Source organism: Tachypleus tridentatus, chromosome 1 (assembly GCF_004210375.1).
Source record: "Tachypleus tridentatus isolate NWPU-2018 chromosome 1, ASM421037v1, whole genome shotgun sequence".
In the NCBI taxonomy this organism is placed as follows: domain Eukaryota; kingdom Metazoa; phylum Arthropoda; class Merostomata; order Xiphosura; family Limulidae; genus Tachypleus; species Tachypleus tridentatus.
The window spans coordinates 160,301,963-160,314,248 of NC_134825.1; the positions used below are offsets into that span (position 1 = coordinate 160,301,963).

The following is a 12,286-nucleotide window of genomic DNA, read 5'->3' on the forward strand; positions in this document are numbered from 1 at the left end:
AAGAAGAATGTAGCTGAAGTTGTTACCAATGTTGTTATGATATTATGTTAAACTTAGTACCTGCTAATGAGTTATGGTTCAACACTGTAGACATTATGTATCATGTGAACTTTGTGAATTATTGCATGAGACCTTTTTTTTAAAAAAACCAAACGTTTCTAATCTAATACAGCAAAAACTATTGAGGTATTTCTTCTTCTTAAATAATTAAATTACAAATTATGTTATTAACATAAAAATTAATTTGAATAAATATTGTGTGTTCTTGTCTCTTTTATGAGTAATAAAATGTTGCAAAAATTTCTCAGTTCTTAGTGTTTTTGCTTTTTTTGTAGTAATCTTTAAATAGTATTCTATGTCCCATGTTATATTAAAATATTTTAGTTTCTTATGTGGATATAATCTAACCTAAACCACTACTATTTTCTTATACTTTTCAAGAAAGTTCCCTTTTTTTTAAATAGATATCTATTAAAAAGCTGACACATTGCTTAAAAGCTTGACACCTCTTATACGTTTCTTAAACACAAGTTTCATGGGTTATTTTTACTTAAAATTTGAAACGTTCTTGTAGGTTTATAATAAAGTTCATCATTATGTTGATGGGAGGTCAACCAATAGGTCAAACAGTAGAGGAAGAAAAAACTAAAGAGCAAAATCGTAAGCCTGTCTTCATGGCTCCAATGGCTGTGCCACTACCTATAGAAGCACCACCTGAAACATCCAAAACAGGTGATCATACAGACATGCCAGGCACCATTCATGCTTTTGGACTGGATATCACCAAAGAAGAAGAAGGCGGAGAAGTAAGGTGAGTAGCATGTTTTTAAAAAACAAAGTAGTTAATTCTGTGACAAGATTATTGTATTGGTGCTATTTTAAAAATCAAGTAACAATACAGACACCTTAATAAAATGTGGAAATAAAGGCTTACTAAACTAAACTTTTCAGAAACTAATACAACAAAGATGAAAACTACTGCTAGAGTGAATTTCTAGGTAAACTGATATTTTAAAAAAATATTCTTGAAAAAGAAAGTGCCTTCTTCCATAAGCACATACTCAGTTACGTCTTTGTTTATCTAACATATTTTTATTTACATAGTTTACATTATATAAAATATTTCATTCTGTATTGGAAAAATGAAACATTATCACTGCATGCATTTGATACAAAACTATTTTTCTGTACTTAAAGTTCTTAATGAATTTGTGTTAATATGTACACTGCATGGGTAAATGTATGTGGACACCTGACCATCACACCCATATGTGCTTGTTGGACATCTCATTCCAAAACCATGGGCATTGAAATGGAGTTGGTCCCCTGTCTGCTGCTATAACAGCCTCCACTCTTCTGGGAAGGCTTTTCACTAGATTTTGGAACGTGGCTTCGGGGATTCACACCTATTCAGTCACAAGAGCATTCATGAGGCTGAGCACTGATGTTGGGCAAGAAAGCCTGGCTTGCAGTCAGCATTTCAATTCATCCTAAAGGTATTCAGTGGGGTTGAGGTCAAAGCTCTGTACAGGGCAGTCAGGTTCTTCCAGACCAACTTCTGCAAACCATTCTTTTTGAACCTCACATTGTGCATAGGGACATTGCCATGCTGAAACAAAAATGAGCCTTCCCGAAACTGTTGCCACAAAGTCAGAAGCACACAATTCTCTAGAATGTTATTGTATACTGTAACATTAAGATTTCCCTTCACTTGAACTAAAGAGCCTAGCCCCATACCATTATTCCTCCTCCACAAAACTTTACAGTTGGTGCTATGCATTCAGACAGGTAGCATTCTTCTGGCATCTGCCAAACACAGATTCGTCCGTCAGACTGCCAGATAGTAAAGCATGATTCATCACTTCAGAAAACACGTTTCCACTGCTCCAGAATCCAATGGCAGTGTGCTTTACACCACTCCAGTCAATGCTTGGTATTGCACATGGTGATCTTAGGCTTGTGTGCAGCTGCTCAGCCATGGAAACTCATTTCACGAAACTCCCGATGAACAGTTCTTGTGGTGAAGTTGCCTCCCGAGGAAGTTTGGAACTCAGTAGTGAGTGTTGCAGCTGTGGAACAGATGATTTTTATGCTCTTCAGCACTTGGCAGTCTCATTCTATGAGCTTGTTTGGCCTACTGCTTCATGGCTGAACTTCTTTTGCTCCTAGACATTTCCACTTCACAATAACAGCACTTACAGTTGACCAGGGCAGCTCTAGCAGGGCAGAAATTTGATGAACTGACTTGTTGGAAAGGTGGCATCCTATGACAGTGCCACGTTGAAAGTCCCTGAATTCTTCAGTACGTTCCATTTTACTGCCAGTGTTTGTTTATGGGGATTGCATGGCTGTATGCTTGATTTTATGCACCTGTTAGCAATGGGTGTGGCTGAAACTGATATTTTTAATTGTATTTCTGACTATTGATACACTGAATTTGTTAGTTCTTACTCCTGTTTGTGTAACACTGTTTGTAAAATCCAAAAATATCTTGTATATCAAATTGTTTTTGACCTCATAAGGTATCACATGGCACCAGCTCAGGCTCATCAAGAAGTTACACCACAGTCAAGTGTTGAATTTTCTGAAGGGAGTGAGGAAGAAGCTGGAAAAAGCCAACCCCTGAAAAGTCACTTGATGGACAAGTTATTTCAGATGGATTAGCTCCATCTGTAAGTCGTGATTCTTGAGTTATAGTTTATGTTTCATGTCACTAGAACAAATTTTTATCTATTTTCTTTTATTTTGAAAATGGTGATTGAAACTGGATGGTTAAAAATTAAATCTTATTTTTAAAACCATTTTATCTTATGACGTTATTTATTTGGGGGAACTAAATTTCACCAGGGGCACAGTGAGAATCGTTTTATTTGAGGATTTTAAACATAGCATGATATTTTACAAAATATCACAGAAGATATTGACTATCATTTTATCATTCTCAGTTAGTGTACCAAATCATTTTAAATAGGAGAATTTTTTATAATTACCTTTTGCATAATGTTAAAGTTGCACATTATGCCCATATGTAGCATAAAAGACTTAGATTGAACAGAGTACTTTTTAAAGAAATTTTAGTTTTGAACTAAGCTGAGTTGTTAAAAAAATTTTAATTCATTTTGCTGTTGTCACTTTAAAAAATTATTCATATTAGTTTAAAAGAAGAGTTAATTTTATTACTATGCTTTCAGTGCTTTTTATCCATTTTAATCCATTAAAATTGTTTATTATAATAAATCTTTGTAAATCACTATATGTACATATACATCGTGTAAGATCTTTCATTCTGTATTGTAAAAATTAAACATTATTACCATCTATGTGGAACATGAAATTCTATCTTTCAGTGCAAATCTTTATTATTATTTTGTGAGGACTGTCATCAACATAATTAATATGTAAACTGTAGAATTATTTGTCATAATTAACATAAACTTGTAAAACATTTTCTTGTTTTTTTCTTCTTATAAAGGTTAACCATGTGGATGGTGATGTGAAAACAAAAGAGACACTTCATACTTCTCAGGAAACAAAACTAGGGTAATGCCAACAATGAATGTTGGATATTTTCATGTAACTCTAACTTATGTAATGTGGTATTATCATTTGAATTTTTCATTGAAACTTTTAATGGATTTGTGTTTAATATATATATACAGTGGAACCCATCTAAAGCAGCCACCTTTGGGACTGAGACAGACTGGCCTGATTAGAGGGGTTCTACTGTACATAATGAGAGATTATGTAAACAAAAAAGGGACTGTGATTGAATGACCACTTTCAAGGTGTGACCGAATCTGCAGGGTGGCCGCTTAGATGGGTTCCACTGTATATATTTCCAATGACAAAGAGACCTCTCACATATTAAAAGTAATTCTGAGATTTATTCTTTTGTTGTAAATATTGATCTACTAAAGTTGCTAATTGGGTCTTGTACTCATAATATACTAACCTTTTTAGTTGTGTTTCCTACCAGAGGTATACTAAATGTATCATTTGTGCATTGTACCAGTGTTGCACAGATATTGTTAATTGTGTTTCTTATCAATGGTACACTAAACTCATTAATTGTGCCTTATACTTGTAACACACAGAATGCTACTTGTGATAATCTTGATAATTGAATCTCCCAGTTGTTTTTGAGCTGTACACAAGGAATAAATTAATATCTCGAGACCTGTTTCAAAAAAAGAGTAGAATTGTTGTTTTAATTGATTGGGTAGGTTTCACAAATTTAAGAATGATAGTGAATCAAGTAGAATAGACAGTAAATCATTAGTAACTGTGTGATAGGTTGTATAAAGTTCAAACAAAAGTTGTTTTTTTTAAAGATTTATATAATTAGCACTTACAAACAGAGGTTATCAGTTTAGTATCTTTTATTCTGAATAACATTTTTTTATGGTAAGGAAAGCACATAATAAATGGCTCTTATTGTGGCTTGATTGACCTTTGCTCGAACAGGGATAGTATCAAGGAACTTTGGTTTGTTGCAAGTTATTCATTATCATTATAGGTTCAAATTTAGTATTTGTGAATTGAGCCCCATATGGATCTTTGTACTCTAGCAGCAGCTAGCATTAGAATACCAGTTTTTTCTTCAAAAATGGCAGTACGTAGTGAATTATGTTCAGTCAGAAAAGTAAGTGTATAGCGTGTAACAGTTGGTGAGAGTTTCAACCCCCATGCACAATGCTCACAGTCTCTTTCTCAAACTGTGCATGTTCCTTTTTTGTGTTGTAAGTGTTCTTGATGTATACATGATTGGTTGCTCAGATCCTTCAGGTATGACATGAGAAATAACAGCACCAAATCCATAACCACTAATGTTAGTAACCAGTCTGATTGACAGCTTTGAAATTAGTGTGCTATCACTTTGACACACATTATGCCAAACTTATGCAGCTTGTATTTTATTTTTGACTAGATATTTCAGAGGATGGATCATGACAGACAAGTTTGGCAGGAGTTTCCCATAATAATGAAGCATACTCTGGAAACTGTGAAACTGTTGGTATCAGTTATGGCCTTGACCTTGTCTTTGGTTAAATATAAACCTTAAGCATCTGTCTTGAGACCAGAATATGTGGTTTCTTGTTTCTAAAAACTCTCATTTTATTTTGTTAAATTGACCATCATTCTCTTCAGGTCTCTGTAGAACTTAGTCAACCTTTGGCCATGTGATCTTTGTCATCTCTTCCAGTCAGTTCAACACTGTCCATGTAAGTCACTTCTTTATCAATATCTTGTAGCATTTCTTCATTAACCTTCTGGAAGATTACAGGTGTTGATGCAGTTTAGAATGGAAGTGAAAAGCAGTCACAGAGCCCCTTGTCTATGTTGGCAGTCAATTATTGATTGGACTTACAATCGACTAGTAATTGATAATATTTCTGAGACAAGTTTGCCAAATGTTAAGTTCCTTACAGCAAAGAGAAAATATGATAAGTAGATACTGGTCAGTATCTAACTGTTTTTTGCAACCTTTTTTATGTCCATAAATGTTTACCAGTCTATGTTTTTGATATACTGATGATTGATGTAGCCTAGTTACTGTGGCTTATTTTCAATATGCTACCTTTCTCTTACAGTCTTTTCAGCTGATATTTGATCAACTTTTATTTGTTCTTAGCTTGAAATACATAGACATTAAATCTGTTTTCACTTTTAATTGAGTTTTCACATTTTTTATTCTACTTTAAACACTGATGCTTGTTTCTTTAACACTTGAACAAGATATACTGAACAAATATTTCCAGTCCAAGGTGAGGTGATGTAGTCAGTTTCTTCCAAGAACTGATTGTTGATTCACTTTGGCAAGCAACATTAGAAGTTCTTTTCCTTGTCTCTTTCACAAGAATAATGTCAACTAGATGAGATTTCAGGATAGATGACTTGAGAATCTATACACTAAGCTTCTCTCTATAGGTTTTCTGAAATTATGGTCACTATAAAACTTGTATAAACCTCCATTTTGATGGCTTCACCACTAGTGGCATCTTTTATGGCATCATAACTGTTACACTTTGTCTGGAACACAGTAATGACATTTTTCATCTTTTCCAGGTTCAGTCTTGTTTAATCTCATTTCTTTTGTAGGTTATTTACTTTTATACATACATTGCTGCTCAGTGTCTCATTTTGTATATAGTTATTACATTTGTAGCTCTTGTATTTGCAAAAAATAACAACATTAATCTTTCCATAACAAGAGCAAGTGTGTTTTTATTTATAGATGCACATTTCTTACTTACTTCACTCCTTTAGCACTATTCTCTGTTACTTGTATAGCTTGTGAAATTTCTGTGCTTTATTGATTGTTACATTATCTGTTTGTAACCATTTCTGCTGAATAACAACATACTTTTAACCCCCACACATAAATTTTCTCATAAGGTCTTAATTCAAAAAATTTCCAAATTCACATATGCTTGCCAACTAGTTGACTGCTGCACAGTATTCAGAAATAGGTGCATTTTCTTTCTGATTTTTTGGATGGAATATAAAATCTTAATAAATTACTTGAGGCCTGAATTTATAAAGTTAATTTTTTGGTCCATCAAAACTCTTAGCACTTCTGGATTAGTGGATGAACTAATGATTTTAACACTTCTTAGCTTTATGTCCTTATAATACTAAGAAATTCAGCTGTCCTTTTCTCTTTCCTTACATCGTTTATTATCAAAGAACTGCAACAGTATTTCTTATTTATAATCACTGAATGTTTTAAGTTTATATTATGTTTTTCACAAATATATTTCTTTTGTAAATTGAGTATGGATTTCTGGTAAGATGTTTGAACCCACTTACTCAGGAAAACAGTATCTTATGGCTATGTTTTCAACTATTGGCAGAATTAAGAATTAGTTCTGTACAAGTTGCACATGGGACTTTCATAAATTGTGGATCTTCTCTGAGAGTGAAGTTATTTCAATTTACTAGATCATTAGACATCAACACACTTACTGGTATAGAAATATCATGAGAATAACCATAAAGCATCAGTAAGCATGGTAGTTGAGCACTGCAATCTGGAGATACAGTAGATTTAACTACCTCGTATTGAGAACTCAGAATGTTACATACGTTGTGTAATTGTCAGAAAAGTATATACAAACTATGGAATGTTTTGTATTATCTTCTTGCATCAATGCTTCTCATTGATTGTTTCTTGTTTATCTAATGTGATAGGCAAGCAGTAACAAATACAGATTTGCAATTTAATAACTTTTACTTCATGAAACCTGTGATTTTATTCCAAGACCTGCACTTAAAATAGCAAGTACTTGTTAACATTAGTATTACAGAAAGAATAGATTATAAGTGAGTAGTTGAAGTTTCACAAGTTTAAGACTGTCGATCACATAGGGTAGAATTAGGAGAATTGAATCATTAGCATGTATGTTAAGTCTCATGAATTTGTGATCTTCATCAGTTAGTAGGATAGGTTTCTTTTACTTACAGAAATTAGATAGTTATTAATGTATGTTTTATAAATTTGAAGAAGAAAAACTGTTGATCACTACAACTGGTTTCTTCAGTTTGTAAAAAAAACACTGTTTGTGAATAAGGTAGATTTCACGAATTTTTACGCATTTGGAAATAATAGTCTGGTAGCAAGTAGATTGAATTTCACAAATTTGGAGAGAATGGTGTTATAATGAACAGGGTGGATTTCACATATTTTATTATAAGAAGGAATTATTTAACTTAATTATTTAACATGAAGAGACAGTTGTTAGTAATTAGGATAAATTTTGAGAAAATTTAAGGTTATTTGGTATAGAGTCAGTTTTATAAATTATGGAGAATAGTTAATACAGTTACGACAGAAAGTGTTGCTACCCTGCATCATGAGTAGTTTTTTCCTCATAACTTAAAAAGTACCACGATTAGGATAATGAAAGTATAGTGTATTATAAATATTATACTAACACACATCTACATAAATTTTTATGTAAATTAAACAACAAATAAACTGTTTATAAACAAATAACCAAACATAGGAGGAGCATCAACGGAATCATGAAAAAAAGAAGAGTGTGTTGATATAATAGGCACTTATATCAAGAATGATACTCGGAACTTGTGGCTTGGGCATCGTTGGATCTTCCAGCACAACAATGACCCTAAGCACACATCGAAATAAGTGCAATCCTAGTTACAGAGGAACCATATAAGTGTTCTGGAGTGGCCATTGCAGTCAACCCAATTGAAAACATTTGGCATGAGTTGAAGATCATGGTTTATCAGCGTCATCAGAAAAACTTGCAAGAGTTGTAGGCCTTCTATAAAGAAGAATGGAAGAAAATACCAGTCGAGTACTGTCAAACGATCATGGAGGGCTATGAAGAGAGATTGGGTCAAGTAATTCACCTGAAAGGCTACACAACTGACCATTAAAGTAGATGCACAAACACTTTCTGTCCTTCCTATGTTTGGTTATTTGTTTATAAACAGTTTATTTGTCATTCAATTAACATAAAAATTTATGTAGATGCATGTTAGTAAAATATTTATCATATACCCTACTTTCATTATCCTAATCATGATACTTTTTAAGTTATAAGAAAACACTACTCACAACGCAGAGGTACGAACACTTTCTGTCAAAACTGTAGCTAGGGTATGATGACTATGGTAATTTTCATCATTAATTCATAGGATATAGTGAAAAGGTAGATTTGATACAATTGTAATTTAAATTCATGAGGTAGAGATGTACTTCATAAAATTTGTCAATAGGTAATTAATAAGAAAGATTTTTTACCCAAAATTAAAGTATGTAGAATTTTCATGAAACAAAAGGTAAATATATTTGAAAAATTGACCAGTGATGAGAAATGTATATTTGTCAGAATTAGATAATTTTGTTTTCATTCGTATGAAGAGTAAATTACTTGAAATTGAAAAGTAGAGTTGATTAGGAAATTATAAAACAAGCAGTTAGTGAATATGTTAACATTAATACTGCCAAACATAAAATAGTATCTAGTGTTAAGAATATAAATAATTATATATAAAAGAATGTTATACACTAATTAATAATAGTAATAAGAAGAAGTCATGAGTAAATATAGATTATGTTATAAAATGTCAACAGTTTGAAATCTGCTATATCCAGTGCCCATGAGACTTTTTACTCAAGACTTACCAGGCCAATTGGGATATGACAGACACAGGAGTGGTCTAGGTGATATATATATATATCACCAGTTTTTCGTGAATAGCATAACATCTCTTAGGATATGAAACAAATTAAGCAACTCCATTGTAATTATTATTTTATTTAAGCCATTCATGACTCACTTTTCAGGTAAGAATTAATAACACACAACTTTCTTTGTTTTATTTCCATGCTGTTTAGTTATTTGTTATTATTTTAATGTTATTTTATTTGAACAGTTTTGCTATCATTCAGAAGAACCAATAAATTAGCAAACTAATTGTCTTGTAATAAGTTATAATGTGAAAAGAGTTGCCACCCATTAGTTACAACCATGTGGTTGATTCTTCAGAATGAGGGATTGCCCAGTGATATCTGGTCTGTACATTGACAGACCTGTTAGAACAGAACTCCACAATTGGAGGGAGGAAAACTGGTGCTTTGATTAGAAAGATAAATTAGAAAGTTTTCTGTGAGTCTTTCTTTTCTAAAGTTTTGAACTTACATTTATTTTTTTTATTTAACAGTACAGAGTCTGGAACGCAAGCCAACTTACCTGGTGCCCAGGATAATGTACTTACACCAGGGATGCTAGCATCCATGGCCCCAGAACCTCAGAAGCCTGTTGAACCTCCCCCAGTTGCAGCCATTGACTTGAGTGAATACACTAACAGGTTTGTGGTAGGTACCATATTTTTCTATATGCTTAGTTGACTTGTGGGTAAAAAAACATACTTTTTTTGCTTTAGTAGTCAGAAAATTATATTTTCCCTTCATTCTTTAGCATCTTTGCCAGTAAGGGTTATTATTCACCTTAGACCAAACTTATGTAAAGTGCATCAGTAGACTATATTCTGATGAAAATAATAGTTTTATTTTTAATTCTACAATTTTTTCAGATTCAGTTATGTGGTATTAGAAAGATTTATAAGCATTTTATTTATTTTTCTTCTTAATCTAAAGTACTGTGTAAGTTAAAGACAGTGTCCATCAGTATTCTGAAAGTCACACATAATACATGGTTAACTGAAAGTGCTTCATGTGATACATTTTAGTGTTTTCTGTATATAACAGTTACATTGGAAGATGACAAATACAACATACAGTAATTCAAATGGCATTAAATGCTGCCTGCAACTTACAAGTGGTTTGTTAAGATTTTTTATATTTTACTACAGTTTCATAACAAAATTTTCAGACTAATTTTAGGTATATCCAACAAGGATATTTTTGCTTGATTACAGAGCTTCTTGGCAAGAAATTTCTACACTATGAAGTATATAGCCCTGGTCTTAGCATTTTGTATCAATTGCATTCTGCTTTTTTATAAGGTATGTAAAAAATGAAATTTAAAAAAAAAAGGTTCTGTTTTTGTAATGAATATGGACTTTATGTAACTAATTTATCCTGTGCTTAATTACTAACTAAAAACTGAATGGCTTTCTTTCTTCAAGAGTCTTTTACTGAAATTACATACAAGTGTTATGATTGTACATATGATGTTTTTTGTTAAAACCATGCTTAATGTACTCTTTGATAGGCAGAGTATTCATGATGAAACTTTGTAAAATGGACGGTAAATGCCTGTTGTGGAGACACAAGTGTAGAGGATAATGTTTTGAAAGTCTTCCGCCTTTCGTCTTCAGGTGGAAGAAACGTCCTCTACACTTGTGTTTCCACAACAGGCATTTACCATCCATTTTACAAAGTTTCATCATGCTTAATATATTAAAATGCATTAAATGGATGTTTTTATTTTTGAAATTACTCATATATATATATAAAACACAAAGGTAAATTTCAATGTTTTCATTTTGTTTCTTGTCAAATCTCGGCTCTTATGTAGTTATTATAGTTGATATATGAACCCTGCACCCCTCCAAGATTTTGCAAGTTTTTATCAAATGAAATAGGGATTCTGTAACTGTAAAATAAAAGTATTAATATTTTGAGTTGGTAAATGGAGGTATTTCTAATCATACTTTAATTGATTTAATTATTTATACTCTTGTTGACGTAGGTAACTACTGATGAAGTTGAAGATGCTATTGCAGACAAGCCTGAAGTCACTGAGGTTCTTAACAACATAACTGAAGAGTTGATAGGTGGAGACAATGATATAGGAGGTAGTGAAGAGGATGAAGAAAATCTGGAGGAATGGTTGATAATAGAAGAAAAGTTCTTCTACTTGGGGCACATTATACGTCTATTTGCTCTTCTACATTCTTCTGTTGCTTTTTGTATGTTAATAGCTTACTACCACTTGAAGGTGAGAAATTGATGAGCTAATATTGTAAACGTATAGAATAAAGTAATGACATTTCAGACAGTCAAGTTGTTAAGAAGAAAGTATATTAATTTTTTACAGTTTGTTAATTGAAATTATTGTTTTGAAAAGTCAATAGTTGGTTTCAAAGTTCTACATTGTGAGAAGCAATTTAGGCCATGATATTTTGACATATTGGAAGCCTTGGTTGTTCTTGCACTAATGTTTAACAGTGATGTTTTAAAATGCAGCAATAACATATGTTCCTAACGTTTTTATAACTTGTGCATACTTGTAATAATTTAATTGGAGCATAAATCATAAATGGAGTAAGTTTCCAACAAAATTTTCTTTCCTCGTAAACAGTAGCAACAGTTTTTGTAATTTCTTAGACTGAAATGAGGTGCACTGATTTTAATTATGAGACTGGATAATTTTGACACAAAGCTAACAATTTTATATCTTGTATGTAATATTTATTTCTCTTATTGCCTGTTACTCTGATATGTATAGTTTCTTTTAAAAAAAATACACAAGTATACAGCTAACAGTTATTTCTTGTGAAATAGGGTGTCTGTGTATAAAATTATCAGTATGCTTTTATCTAAAGCATAAATTAGAAGAAAACAATGATTCATAACACTTAATGTTTAAAATAGATTTATTCTTTAGTGTACTAGAACTTCACAAGCTAGAAATGTGGATGTTGTTAGCAGAAAGTTCTCTTTTAGTCAGTACCATTAAGAAACTTATGTTTCAAAGGAAACTTATAATACCCAACTAGAAAGAAAAAAGCACAGAGGTGTTTGTTTCTTGTTTTATGACTGGCTTAAGCAGAGTATGGTTTCTGATGC

General features: G+C 32.1%; 2 protein-coding genes across 2 annotated transcripts in view; both read left to right on the top strand.

The window, feature by feature from the left end:
* Window positions 1–12,286, top strand: part of LOC143229032 (ryanodine receptor-like) — a 243,367-nt gene that overhangs the window by 207,148 nt on the left and 23,933 nt on the right. Inside the window, 6 exon segments of the mRNA XM_076460689.1 lie at window positions 575–811; window positions 2,523–2,672; window positions 3,473–3,540; window positions 9,694–9,847; window positions 10,411–10,497; window positions 11,187–11,435. Coding sequence (XP_076316804.1) covers window positions 575–811; window positions 2,523–2,664 — 379 coding nt within the window. The 3' untranslated portion in view covers window positions 2,665–2,672; window positions 3,473–3,540; window positions 9,694–9,847; window positions 10,411–10,497; window positions 11,187–11,435.
* LOC143233358 (ryanodine receptor-like) overlaps window positions 4,550–12,286 on the top strand; it is a 31,065-nt gene continuing 23,328 nt past the window's right edge. Inside the window, exons 1-4 of the mRNA XM_076469533.1 lie at window positions 4,550–4,642; window positions 4,928–5,010; window positions 9,694–9,847; window positions 11,187–11,435. Of these exons, the coding sequence (XP_076325648.1) occupies window positions 4,550–4,642; window positions 4,928–5,010; window positions 9,694–9,847; window positions 11,187–11,435 (579 nt within the window). The remainder of the gene's footprint in view (window positions 4,643–4,927; window positions 5,011–9,693; window positions 9,848–11,186; window positions 11,436–12,286) is intronic.